Source organism: Corvus kubaryi, unplaced genomic scaffold (assembly GCF_017639235.1).
Source record: "Corvus kubaryi isolate FWS band 111438036 unplaced genomic scaffold, C.kubaryi_AGA036_p1.0 126, whole genome shotgun sequence".
Lineage (NCBI taxonomy): Eukaryota > Metazoa > Chordata > Aves > Passeriformes > Corvidae > Corvus > Corvus kubaryi.
Window position 1 is genome coordinate 2,701,056 of NW_024580661.1, and position 13,099 is coordinate 2,714,154.

The 13,099-nt window shown below is 51.2% G+C and overlaps 1 protein-coding gene across 3 annotated transcripts in view; it reads left to right on the plus strand.

The window, feature by feature from the left end:
• LOC121661778 (microsomal triglyceride transfer protein-like) overlaps window positions 1-10,078 on the plus strand; it is a 34,041-nt gene extending 23,963 nt beyond the window's left edge. For all 3 annotated transcript variants that reach the window (XM_042022299.1, XM_042022315.1, XM_042022309.1), the window contains 17 exons: window positions 138-319; window positions 518-661; window positions 1,116-1,223; window positions 1,775-1,891; window positions 2,715-2,854; window positions 2,931-3,084; window positions 3,273-3,430; window positions 3,640-3,805; window positions 4,660-4,767; window positions 4,868-5,080; window positions 5,179-5,393; window positions 5,978-6,075; window positions 6,772-6,893; window positions 7,225-7,452; window positions 7,769-7,893; window positions 8,112-8,282; window positions 8,553-10,078. In XM_042022299.1, coding sequence (XP_041878233.1) covers window positions 138-319; window positions 518-661; window positions 1,116-1,223; window positions 1,775-1,891; window positions 2,715-2,854; window positions 2,931-3,084; window positions 3,273-3,430; window positions 3,640-3,805; window positions 4,660-4,767; window positions 4,868-5,080; window positions 5,179-5,393; window positions 5,978-6,075; window positions 6,772-6,893; window positions 7,225-7,452; window positions 7,769-7,893; window positions 8,112-8,282; window positions 8,553-8,700 — 2,597 coding nt within the window. In that variant the 3' untranslated portion in view covers window positions 8,701-10,078. The remainder of the gene's footprint in view (window positions 1-137; window positions 320-517; window positions 662-1,115; window positions 1,224-1,774; window positions 1,892-2,714; window positions 2,855-2,930; window positions 3,085-3,272; window positions 3,431-3,639; window positions 3,806-4,659; window positions 4,768-4,867; window positions 5,081-5,178; window positions 5,394-5,977; window positions 6,076-6,771; window positions 6,894-7,224; window positions 7,453-7,768; window positions 7,894-8,111; window positions 8,283-8,552) is intronic.
• Window positions 10,079-13,099: the final 3,021 nt, after the last annotated feature.

The window sequence follows — 13,099 nt, forward strand, 5'->3', positions numbered from 1 at the left end:
CAGTCCCAGGAGGTCGAGTGATGCACAGGTCACGAGCACCCCTGCAAGCCCGGGTGCCCTCTGGATGGAAGTTGCCAGGTGCAGGAAGTGGAGGAGATCCATGACTGCTTACCTTCAACATCTCCATCTTTCCACAGGGAATTTGCAGCCACTCTCTTTCCAGCCCAGGACCCTGTATCAGTACCGGTACACGCTGCATGTCCAGCTGGACCACACGTCCACACCATCCCCGTGGGGAGCCCGGCTGCAGGCTGAGGCATTGATCCATCTGCACCAGCTCTGGAGGGACCAAGGCAGGGAAGAGCTGCTCCAGGTGCAGGTGGGTGGGACAGTACAGCCATCACAGCTGGGTATTCCTGCTGGCAGCACCCCAGGAGCTGCAACCCCTTCCCTTTCTAGCCCATGCCAGCTGAAAAATGACCTCTCTGACCAAATCCATCACCTGGAGGTAAAATACACACCACCTTTAGAGCAGACACACTTGGTCACTTTTTTCTGCCATCTTCTGCTGTTGCAGATCCACAACGTGAAGGCCCAACACCAGCCAGAAGAGGAGAGGAACCAGGACAGCAGCAGAGGTCCCCCTGTAGAGATTGCACTGAGCCAGGAGGCACAGGCAGAGTTCCAGCAGCCAGTGTTCATCTCCTGGAACAGTGGGAAGGTCAGCTGGACACCTCCTGGGCTTGTTCATGCCCTCTGCAAAGCACTCCTGTCCTCATCCTAAATATTCTGGGCAATGAAGCCCATAGGATCTCCTGCTCCACCTCCAATTTCAGAGCAGCAGGAACTGGACAGAGTGGCCAGTGCAGGACCCTACATGGAGTCCCATCGTCCAAAAGGACTCAGCTGAATCCCATGTTAAAAGCTCTTCAGTCCTAACCATGGGATATAAGCTCTCTTCTGACCTTCTCCTCTACGGGTGGGAAGGAAAGGGAAATTTTGTGGGCTTGCATCCACAGACCTCATGCTATTGAGGGATAAAGTCCTCCTTGAGAAAATTCCTCAGGTGTCTACAGGGTGTTCTCAGGTTCCCTTTTGTCAGGGAAGGCAGCAGAGAGCCTTCAAGGACCTCAGAGACATCCCCTCAGCCAGGCAACACCTCCTACCCCCCCCAGGTCAAAGCTTTCTATGGGAATGAAGCGGAAAACATCCTGATCTCCAACCTGAAACGAGGCATCATCAGTCTGTTCCAGCTTCAGCCCCATGCTGGCACCACAGTGGAGGTAGGTCCAGAGCTGGGGCCACATCTGCCCAAAATCCAGGGATGTGCCAGGAGAGCTGGCCCTGGAACCTAGCCAGCCCATGAGCTCTGGCAGAGGAGGCAAAATTCAAGATAAACAACATGGGCTCTGCTGCTCCAACCAGGCTGTGAGCAAGGGTGACTATTGGAAAGGCAGAAGACTTAAAATGAAATAACCTAATATTCAGCAATAGGCACCCTTACAAAACCATAGCCTTTCCCTTGACAGTAGGAACAGCATTCCTGCTAAGCAGGATTTGCTTTGCCAGCAGCCAGCTGGAATGACCTGTGAACAACATGAAATAACCTCAGAACCCCAAATGCAGTCACAGAGATGCTGCTGCTGGTGGTGTCAGCCTGAGTTTGCAAAGATGCCCAGATGGACTTGGAGCTATCCAACACCACCCCCACCACCCCCCCCGATGTGGCCCACTTTCTAGATTTTTGATGTTTTTCTATTTGTTAGGTTGGCCTTTCTGTCTGTCCTCTCCACAGATCATTTAATACCCATGGTCACTCCCCTTTGTGTTTCAGGAAGACGCCTCTGGAAGCTGCCAAGTCACCTACACTGTGTCCAACCATTCCATCACCAAGACCAAAGATCTTCTCAGCTGCTCAACGCCAAAGTCTGGATTCACCTCCACAAACAAAGCAAGTCCATTGCTCTCACTGTGGGGGGTTCAGCTCATCTTGAGTACAGCAGGGCCATCCCTAAAATCTTTTTGCAGGTGGGCTTGGATTCCCATTCCCAGCTGGCTTCAGCCTTCTGCACCAGCTTGGGATGGGACTCTTAGACCCATCCTCAAAGTGGGATGCACCAACATCCCTCAGGAGGATCTTGTGGTGTCAAGGTGGGTAGGAGCAGTAAAGGTGCTCTGGGTCATCCCACCCACACCCTTGTTATCACTTCTGACCTGTCAGCTGATCCTGCTGGGGAAGGTGGAGATACAGGGATGTTTTCTGGGTCTCAGACCCATCAGACTGGGGATTAGTTTGACAGGACTCTGGTTTTGCTTAAAGCAGTAGCCTGCGTTTAGCCCTGACATGCACAGATGAAATCCTGTGGATCTTAATGCAGTTATACCTGCCACAACCAAAATTTAAGGTTTTTTAAAATATAAAAATTCTACTGAATTCAATATAAAAATGGACATCCCCATGGAGACCCCATAGGCCCTGGCAGAGGTCTCAACACCACCTTGTCATGCAAGTCCCTGTGTCACCACTCCGTCTACCTGCATCAACCACAATGAGAGCATCCCCTTGCCATCGTCCTCACCTGGTGTTGCCTTCTCCCACATCTGGGAAGAAGGTGGGCTCTTCTGGATTTTCCTTTCCTACATTTTGCAAGTGAAGTAGGTGACTTTGTGGACTGGAAAGTTCTTTTTCTGCTAATGGAAAGAGAAGTCTCCTGGGGAAAGGGGAAGGGAGAAAAAGGTTGCATTTTTTTTCTCCTTGCCTTTCCTTTCCCAAGATTTTTGGAGTTGAGTGGCAGCCCTCCAGCACAAGCCAGTATGTGGTGAAAGGCAACCTCCTCCAGTCGGTCCTGGCAGAGGAAAGCCATGTGGTGGCTCCAGCCCTGAGATCCCGCTCTGGCATCAAAATCAGTTCAAGGTGAGCGATGATCCCAACCATGAGCACAGGGGATGTAAATCACAAAACTTTCTATTGACTGTTTCTCCCTTCACAGGCAGCAGCTCCAGCTGGTGTCTCCTGCAATGCCTGGGCCAGCAGAAGTGTCTGGACAAAGCCTTGAGGATGTGCTGGCTGGCACAGATGCACGGCCCCAGCCCCTGGTCATGACCAGCCTGCCCTTCAGGAGAGTCTGCACCCACTGCCCATCGGTCAGTGATGCTACCAACCCCCAAAACTCACCAGGGGCTCTCCCCCAAGCTGGGCGCTTGTAGGATTTGGAGTTAAACCCCAGTGGTGCTTTTGGAGGGGCTGGTTACTGCTGCTTTGGTGTAAAATGTATCCTGTGGTAACAGGGGAAAAGAGGCTAAATCCCACCTAACAAACCTCACCTTTGCAGCTGAGAGCCTTCCTGAAGGCTTTTGACAGACAGAGAGTCAAAATAGACACCTCGAGGGTGGCGACAGCCTGGCAGTTCCAGAGGTTCATCCAGATGCTGCGCAGCGCCAAGAAGAGGGATGTCCTGCAGCTGCTGAGGAGAGCACCTGAGGAGATGCGGTGAGAATCCCTGGAATCATCTCTTCAAAATTCTGAGCACTGGACAAGACAACCAGGATCATTTGGTGCTGCTCCAGGCACCATCCCTGGTCCAGGCAGCCATCCTGACTAGTGACAGTGTTCTCTCGCTTTCCTAATACCCGTCCTGTCCAAGCACTGCATGTTTTTTGTGGGCCATGCCACTGATGAGTTCCCTCTTCCTGCTCCAGCCCCTTCCTCGTGGAGGCAGCGGTGGCCACACAGTCAGTGGCTTCCTTGGCAGCGCTCTCAGACTTCCTGGATTTCAGCAAGGAGCCCAAGTCCCTTGTGGAGAAGTTTCTCTACACAGCAGCTTTCTCTCCCCGGCCTTCTGGAGAGCTTCTCCATCTCATCTTAGTAAGTGTGGACATCTCTCTCTCTTCCCAGAGGGTCCTGCATCTGGGATGGGAAAAGGGAAAAAGGAAAACACCATGGAAAAAGGAAAATGTTTCTGCAGAAATTGATTTTCCTGCTCATGGGATTGTTTTATGTGCATTTAACGGGACATAGGTGGTGGGAGTAGATGCTCCTCAGAGGAAAAGAATTCAGCAGAAAATGTTTTACATCAGTGCATTAGAGATAATAAAATCTTAATTTAGAGCCACAGCATTTTATCCAATTAAATCATGCATGGCCTCCTTTGATGCCTTAAGAGGCCTCCTAGAAACAGAGACTAGACAGGAGTAAGGGAATAAGGCAGGTATTTATTTGAAAGGCCTTCAAAGGTACCCCTGGGGGGCCAGAGGCCACTGCCCAGATGGACCCCAAGACGGACGGCAGGGCACGAGTTCTTCACACTTTTATAGGTTTGGTTCATTTGCATATCAGGGTTAATTCTCCAATTAAAGCTTCAGTTTAATGGTGTAAGTTCCCCTCCGCTTGCCCCACTTAGAGGCTCTTTGGTTTATCCTTTTTGAGCCTAGGACAGTCTGGGTGCCCTTGGAGACAAAGTCTGGAGAGGCTTTGTTATGTCTGCCTGGCACGAGAGAGCAGAAGTTAACAGGCTAACTTCAGAGTTACACACTAAGCAGTGCAGAATTTGAAAACTATAAAAGTTAAAACCTAAGGCATCACCTTCAAGGCAGGAAAGAACTAGTTTTTCCTTACTTGCTTAAGAAACACTTTGAGATAAGAGGTAAAGCATACTCCTTCTCTTTTTTTCTCCTCATTTCTTTTTTCCTGCTTCCTTTTACCCCTTTCTTGATGCCCAGGACAAGCTGGATGAGAAGCAGCTGTCGCCTGAGACCTGGGAGACAGGGGTAGTTGCTGTGGGCTCTCTGGTGGGCAAGCTGTGCCAGCAGAAGCTCTGTGGGCTGCAGGTGGGTTCTCTGCAATCCCTCACACTTGGCTTTTTGGGACCCAGTTCCAGGGGTGCCCAGAATATCTCCTGTCCCCCCTCCTTCTGCAAATCCCGAGCAGGTGGTGGAGCGTGGGGTGGAAACCATCCTCAGGGGGCTCAGAGGTGCCGAGGAGGAGCCCAAGGTGGTCATTTACCTGCTGGCCCTGGGGAATGCGATGCTCCCCGAGACCATCCCCACTCTCCTGGGCCATGCCGAGGACGGTCCCACTGCTGTCACTGCCGCGGCCACCTCTGCCCTGCAGCGATTCCCTGTTCCCCACATCTCCAGCAAGGTAGGAAAGGAAGTTGCCGAGGCTTGGTGCTCCCCTCCCCACTCAAAGCCAAGCTGCTGGGGTGCATTTGCAGTCTTTTAATTATCCCTTCTCATCAGGTGAAGCGAGTGATGAGGAGGATTTTCCACCAGAAGAGGAAGAGTTATGACAAAACCTGTCGCCTAGCCGCTGCAGAAATCCTCCTGGATAACCACCCCTTGCCCATGGATGTCATCAACATCTTGCTGGCCACCAGCGAGATGGAGACAGAGATGGCCACGTTCCTGCTGCTGAAAGTCCAGAACAGCCTGCGTGACCACCACCACCTGGCAAGGTGGGGCTGGAGGGGATGGCTGCATTTTTCCCTCTGCTCTATATCACCTTTTTCTCCTCCTCCTCCACAATCCAGCTGTGGGTTTTGGACCAATGTATCTTTAAAATGTGCTAGCATCACTTCCTGGGGGCTGCCTGGATATTCCTGGAGTAACAAAAGGGATGCCGATGCCATATAGCCGGGCAAAACCTGACATTCCTTGTCATCCTGCCCCATGGCAGTGGGACCCAGGCTTGTGGTTTTGGCCGAGTCCTTGGAGGCTGAAGCTCTGGCTCCCAAGGCAGTGCACAGTTTGTACCTGCATTAATCTACCTGTCTGCACAAAACAAACCAAGCACTCACATTTTGCAGGGCTAAGTAAAAACTGCACAAAAATATCTGCCTGGTTTATCCTAATAAGCCATAGGAAAGGGAAATTCCAGGGTAGCCCATGTCTGATGCTTTCATTTTTTGCTCACACTACTCTGGGCAGCCAGCAACCATGAGAAATACTTTGGCAAATTTTATTTCCTTCTGTAGTGACCACTGACCTTTTCCCTTTCCTTCCTCCCAGTGCTGACACATCCTTTCCCTCTCTTTTCCAGGAACATAATGAAAGACATCATGGGAGACCCGCGGATAAATAATTACAATTTCTTCTCTAAAGTCGGCACCTCCTCTTCTTTCTCAGGACCTCTGACAGGTGACAGCACAGAGGACACTGATCCCATGTCCCCTCAGAGGGTTAAAGGATGGGTTGGTAGGAAAAGGCAGCTTCCAGAAGAGGATTCAGGCCTATAGAATGGCCCAAAATCTCAGAGAGGTTTCTGAGAATGTCCTCCAGCATCAGCTGGCTGCCACCACCTGAGATATGAACACACCCTTCTCTAACGCATACTTTTCCCAAATCCTGCTAATTTGAAAGAGGAACTTCAGCTGGAGATGAAACCAACAGTAGATTGTTGGTGGGATTTTCTGTGCTTTCCCTGATAAGTCAAGATATTTCACTCCATTCCTCAGTTCCTTTCGTATTTTTAATAAGATCTTCAAAGAGGAGGATTCTTGTACTGAATTTAAAAGAAAGAATCCAACTTCAGAGAGTACAAAAAGCAGCACTTCCTAAATATCTGCTTAATTCTTCTTCCCTCAGCTCTCATTTCTGTCCCTCTTCAAATTACCTCAGTCTGGCCTCACAGAGGGTCAGTGAAGGTGGAAAAGTCAGGGAGAAAAAAAAAACAACCTTGCAATGCTAAATTCTTTGAGTATTGCAAGAAGGGAAGGAGAAGATGCAGAATGGTACCATATGTCTGGGTTGGAAGGGACCTTAAAGATCATCCTGTAACAACCCCCCTTCCATCAGACACCCAGGGGTGCTCATGGGCATCTCTCTGCCTTTCAGTCACCCAGGACCTGATTTCCACTTTCGGGCTGGATCTACTGTTTTTGGAGGGTGGATTCCTGAGGAAGAGCGTCTCCGACTTCTCCCTGCTCAGCCACGGCCAGCGGCTTCGTGCAGCTCAGGTGCCAGCAGGAGAGGGGCTGGGGGGGGGGGGGGGGGTGGTGACAACACCGACCCAGTGGTGCCACTGCTGTCCCTGTGTCCCCTCTTAACCCCCTTGTGGTGCTTCACCTCCACATTCAGCATGTCCTGTATCAGAAACAGGCAAATTCCCAAATCACCAGTATGGAACCAGACACTCCTCCTGTGGAGAAAGGAGTCCCCTGCTCCCCCAAAAAGCAGAGGATGCAACACTGATACCTCGGGGTGCTCAGAGACGATTTGGATGCCTCATCCAAGTCACTCCATCGCTGATGTCCTGCTCCAAAGAGTGCCTCCACTTCTGTCTTCCAGGTCACCTTTGAAACACAAGGGATGGAGTCAATGATGGGAGAAAACCTCTCGGAAGGGGAAGAGGAGCCAGAGCTCATGGCTGGGATGTCGGCCACCTTCTTTGATGTCCAGTTGCGGCCAATCATCTTCTTCCAGGGCTACACAGATCTAATGGCCAAGGTGCTGCTGAGCAGCGGAGAGACCACCAGTGTGGTCAAAGGGAACCTCCTGCTGATGGAGCATCACCAGGTACTGGATGGGGAGGAAGCAGTGACCTGTCTCCATGCCACATCTCAGTGAATCCAGAAAAATGAGCCTGTGAATGTTACGCACCACAGGTACAGATCTGAGAGCGAGGTGGCACTGCCAGATGTGTCTTGGGGTTGGTAAAGCAGTGGGATGGCTTGTTCTGCCATGGGAGACCCGTGGCTGCAGTTGCTCCCATGCAGGCCCAGCTGCAGGGTTGGGACAGACATTCCCAGCAGCCACAAGTCACTGCCGGTGTCAGCCACTCATCCAAGAGCAGTGCCTGGTCACAGGAAGCTCTGCCTTTTCCATCTTCCAGGTCATTCCTCTGCAGTCTGGCCTCCAAGTGACTGTCAAACTCCAGGGCAGCCTGGGGCTGGATATTTCAGCTGACATGGATGTGAGCATTTGGGAGCAGGAACTGAAAACCAGCGTCAATGCGAGGTCAGTGGGTGGGAAGCTGCTGGGAAAGGGAATACCCGGGGGATGAGGGTGGATTTCCACAGCCCCCTGCTCTTCTTCTGATGGGTCCAGCCTTTCCTGGTGCTTAGGAACACCCATTTTCCATGGCCAGATCTCCAATCAAGGTGTTTCTGGAGTTTTTTGGTGCCCAGCGCAGGCCAATGCTCAGTGACCAGACCCCATGTGCTTCTCTCTTCCAGGGGAAGCCTCACTATGGATTTCCAGGCAGAACTAGATTCCCCTTTCCTCCAAGCCACCCTGAGGAGCCAGACAGAGGTGGAGACCTCTATCCACTTCAACACCATGCTGAGGTTTTCCAGCAGCCCCGTGCTCATGTGCCTGCAGCTGAGAGAGGAACAGGTCCCGTACAGGTAGTCTCTGGGTACAACCAGATCCTGCAGAAACATCATTATGGGCTTGAGATAAAGGAGGGTTCCTTGGGAAGAGGAGAGAATTAATGGTTGCACTTACTGGCTCAGAATTGGTAGGGATGAGAGAAGGGCACCTCAAGTTCCTGACACGGGTGGGAGCACCATCCATAGACCATCAGGAGATGGTGACTGGGCTGGTCTGGGAGGAGAAGGATGAGATCCACCACCACCACAGCCTTCTGACCATCCTGCTGTCACCTTGTCCCACAGAGAAATCTTCACAGTTTCCCAGTCTGCTGGGAGCCAGAGCAGCACCTCTCGGAAAGGCCGGCATGGCACCGTGCCTGGGAGGGAATTTGCCTTGCACCAAACCAATTCCAAGGTCTGCAACCTCCTGCTGACAGCAGAAAAAGAATAAGGAGTCAGAGCACTTAGGGACTCTCCTCCACAACCACCTTTCAACTAGAAAAATGCTGCAATAAGGACATCAGAAGGGACCACAGGAGGAACTGCTGAAGGACAGACACACCCCTTGCCTCCAAATCTGCCCTCACACCCCAAAAGGCTGAGATTTCCCCCTCCTGGACTCCTCCCTTTCATGGGGAAGGGCCTTGCTGGAAGCCAAGCATGTCCTCGTGAAAAACTGCCTTATTTTGCAAGTGAGTGAGTTTCTCAGAGCCCAAGAAACCCTCCTGCAAGCCTGCACCCCAAAATGCCATGTTTTCTCCCCATTTATCAAAACTGTCAGGAGGGAATACATTTGCAGCTAGCTGGAAGTCCCCACTGGAGGGAATAAATGACCTTCTTTTAATGCACAGCTTTTTTGGCTGCCAAATTTTCCAAGAATATGGAAAAAACTGATTTCTGGAGGAGGTGCGATGGTTTTTAATATTTTTTTAATGCAACTCCAGAATAATCCTCAGGGAGAAAAACAGAGAAGCAAGAACAAAATGCCAATTATTCCATGTTCTTTCTGGCTTAATTGAAGGTGTTCACATTCTTTTGCACACGAAGGCAACTCAGCTCCCTCTCAGCTTGGTACCAGCCTCATATTCCTGGGGGAATTTACACTCTTTTGCCAGGGATATGGCCAGTGCCTTCCCACTCCAGTGTCTACAGGACAGGCAGGGCTGCAAGGATCATCTGATGTCATTAAAAACACCTTGTAATTAAAATCCACAAGGGCATGAGCAGAGGTGACTTCTGCCTGCAGCCTCATGTCTTAACTGTTCATCCAAAGTTTATGTATTAATGGAGAAGCCTCTGGCCTCTCATCTCCCGGGCAGCAGCTCCCCTGCTCTTTTACTGGAGATAAGATTTGCCCCCACCCTACGTGTGGGAAGGCAGCATTCCAGCAACAGAGGGATCCAGCAGCTTCCCTCTCCTGCTGATATTTGGGCTCTTTTGGTGACCATTTATGAGAATTACAATTAGCTTTGGGTAAATATTGTCCTCCTGCTTTGCATTCTGCTCCTGAGCTGAACTGTTATCATCCCCCACCACCCAACACCTCCAGCACTGGAGGGAGGCTCGCGAGGAAAAAGCAGCATTTCTCCATTCTTTCCTGATAATGATGTGCCTTGGAAAGTATTTTTAGCCCTTATTTTGTGTGTGTTATAAAACAAGCTTTTTAGAAAAGAAAAGAGGGACATGGAGTACATTTTTTAAAATTATGAGCCTGAAATGTTAGCACTGAGTCTCCTGGTTCAGCGGATGAAAATGGTCTGGTTTTCCATCTGGAGACACCAATTACAAGCGCTTTGGTTATGTACAGAAATAAATGCCAAGTATTTTTATATTGTCTCTGTTTGACTCTTAACTTTTCTGGACACATGGATGGGAAGAAGGGAGAGGCACTTTCAGCAAGAACCTGCTCTCTAGGTCTGTATTTAGGGTGCCCTAAATACCCTGCAAAACAGGAATGCGAGGGCTACTTCTGCTCCTAAAACCCCCCGGAGCACCCCGAGGGTTGACAGCAGCCCTGCCAGAGGGCTCCCATGGGGCTGCCTTATCCTCTCCTGCCAACTCCTGCAAATGTATTTGAGGCCATCCAAGACTCTGCTTAAAATCAGGGCTTCCCCCGCACCAGGGCTCTGCTGATCCCAGGGCAGCGTCGCTCGGAGCTGGCCTCAAGGATACAGACAGTAATAGCCCTCGGGACTGAGCAGGGTCTGAACAGGAGGATCCCAGCATGACCCTGGCTGGAGGGAGCCTGTATCACTTTCTGCAGAGCGGAGAGCAGCTCCCACTTGCTCCCCAGCTTCACCATCTCAAAGGAGCATCCTGTAATTCCCCATTCCCCCAGTCTCAGAATCAGGATTTGGGCTGATTTCAGCTGTGTTTTACACCCTGATGAGTTGCTATAATCTCCCCTACACATCTGCACAAGCCTTAATCCCAATCCTGCCACTGTTCTGACAGGGGTTTGTGAGGGAATATTTTGACCTGAAACCTCTCAGTCTCAGTGTCTGCTCCTCAGACAAAGCCAAGAGGGATCCACCTGCCATTTGGGACTTTTTCCATCACTCCCTTTCCTCTTTCTCCTCCTCTACAGATCAACAAAGGCAGATTTGTCAATCAGATGAGATTTACCCCAAATCAGCTGAACTTCTAGTCCCAAAGGATGCTTGTCCTGCCAGAGGGACCAGGTCCTGTAGCTGGAATTGGAGTTGGGAATGTGTTTCCAGACCGCTTGGAAGTGGTGAGGACATTTGAATAGGGATTTTACCAGTTTGCTTTGCTGCTGGAAGATTTGCTGTCCTGCTGAGCCACTGAATCCTGAAGTTTCCCAAGCCCTTCCCAATGATTTTTTCCCCAGTCCTGGTTAGATGCTCCAGCAACAAAGGCAATGAAGGGACATGGGCCTTTTGGTAAAGTCACCCATTTCCTTGGCAATAGCTCCAAACCCTCCTAGAAGGGACCTTTCAGCCCCAGATCCCCAGTAGAGGTGGCATTGTGCCCACGGAGCTGGAATGGAGTCACCTCAGTTTTAAGTGGGCAGAAAGGGACCTAGACCTGGATGCATTTTATCCTTGCAGGGATGGTGATTCCACCACTGCCCTGAGCAGCCTGTTCCAGTACTTGACAGCCCTCTTCGTGAATAAATTTGTCCTTATTTCCAACCTCCACACAGCTTGCAGCCCTTTCCTCCCATCCTGTCCCTAGTCCCCTGGGAGCAGGGCCTGACCCCTCCTGTCAGGGAGTTGTGGTGAACCAGAAGGTTCCCCCTGAGCCTCCTTCTCCAGGATGAGCCCCTTTCCCAGCTCCCTCATCCTCCCAAAGAGTCGTTCCATCCAGGAGCAAGGGAAGGGGACCATCAGGCAGGGTTGGCGTGCCAGCTGTGCCTCCTGGTGAAGATCCGCCAGGACAGCCACTCTCCATCTCCCAGGAATTTTGCAAGTGGAGCAGGGCTCCTGCCGCCTCTCCGTGTGGAGCTGCAGATCAGCAGTGACCTCCAGCGGCTGCAGGCAGAGCTGATGGAGATGTCGGGATCAAACCCCTCCGCTCCGGCCCCCAGGGATGTCCCTCAAGCGGCACACGAGGTCGAGGGACCTCTGCGATGGACCAGGGTGACCCTTGGCAGCCCCTCACCCTTCTGACCTGGGCTTTGGGTGGCAGTGCCTTCCCCTCCTGGCCTCCAGGCTTGCCAGCACAAGCAGTTTCCCACGTTTTCCTTCTCCCAGCAAGTCACCCTGTTACCAGGATATCCCATACAGCCCTCAGGAGAGCACATGGACACCACTCACCAAATAAAACATTATCTGCCTGTCCATTCCAGCTGGCTGCAGAGACAAAACTACCATGAGAAAGAGTGCACGAAAGCGAGGGAATGGCGAGGATCAGCTCTCCTCGGGAATTTAGTGGAGAGGCAGCTCTAAAGTGCTGGGACAGAGCTCTCATCAGCCTCTGCTCTCTCCTTCCTAGGCAGCCTACAATACAAAGAATTGTATTTCCTGACTGCTGGGCCCCAGAGACTCCCCAAACTCCACAAAATAATAATAATAATAATAATAATAATAATAATAATAATAATAAACCAGTTTATAACTCACCAAAGCAGCAGTGAAAATCCCAGCACTGATCTGTGGTAACAGCAAACCTCACATAAAGCTGCAGCTGCACATCCCAAACCTCCACTGCAGAGCTGGCAGCTGCCTTGGGACACACACATCACACCAGGATCACTGCAAGGCTTTCCTGGGACATCCACATGCTTATCTGAGAGCCAGAGTGCCCTGGAATCAGTCTGGAGCATCCAAGGAGCAGCAGCTGGCAGGGTTGCTGTTATAACCTGCCCAGCAATCAGGAATGCAGGGGGAAAGCTGGGAAGCTGCAATGGGACACAGCTGGGCAAAACCACGGCAGCTGTGCCATGAGATGATCCCTGCAGGAAAAGCTGGGGGGAAAAGCTCAGGGTCAGGGCTGGTGAGTCAGGTGGGGGAACCTGGGAAATGGCTGAGCCAAGCCAACAAGGCTCCAGGGCTGGGATAAAACCCTTTGGGAAAGAAACCCATGGGAAAGAAAGCTGAAGTTTTCCCAGAAAACTGTTCCACCCACTCCATCCTGGCCAAGAGTGTGAGTACTGAAGGGATGCAATACTTGCTGTAGGAAAATTAGCAGTGAAGAAGGTGTTTAGAGACACTGCCGTAATCTCAGTTCCCATGGGAACAAGCACCTACTCTGCCCCATCTCACAGAACTGTAGAATCCCTGACTGGTTTGAGTTGGAAGGGACTTTAAAGCTCATCTCATTCCAGCCCCTGCCATAGGCAGGGCATCCTCCACCAAGTTGCTCCAAGCCCCATGCAACCTGCCATC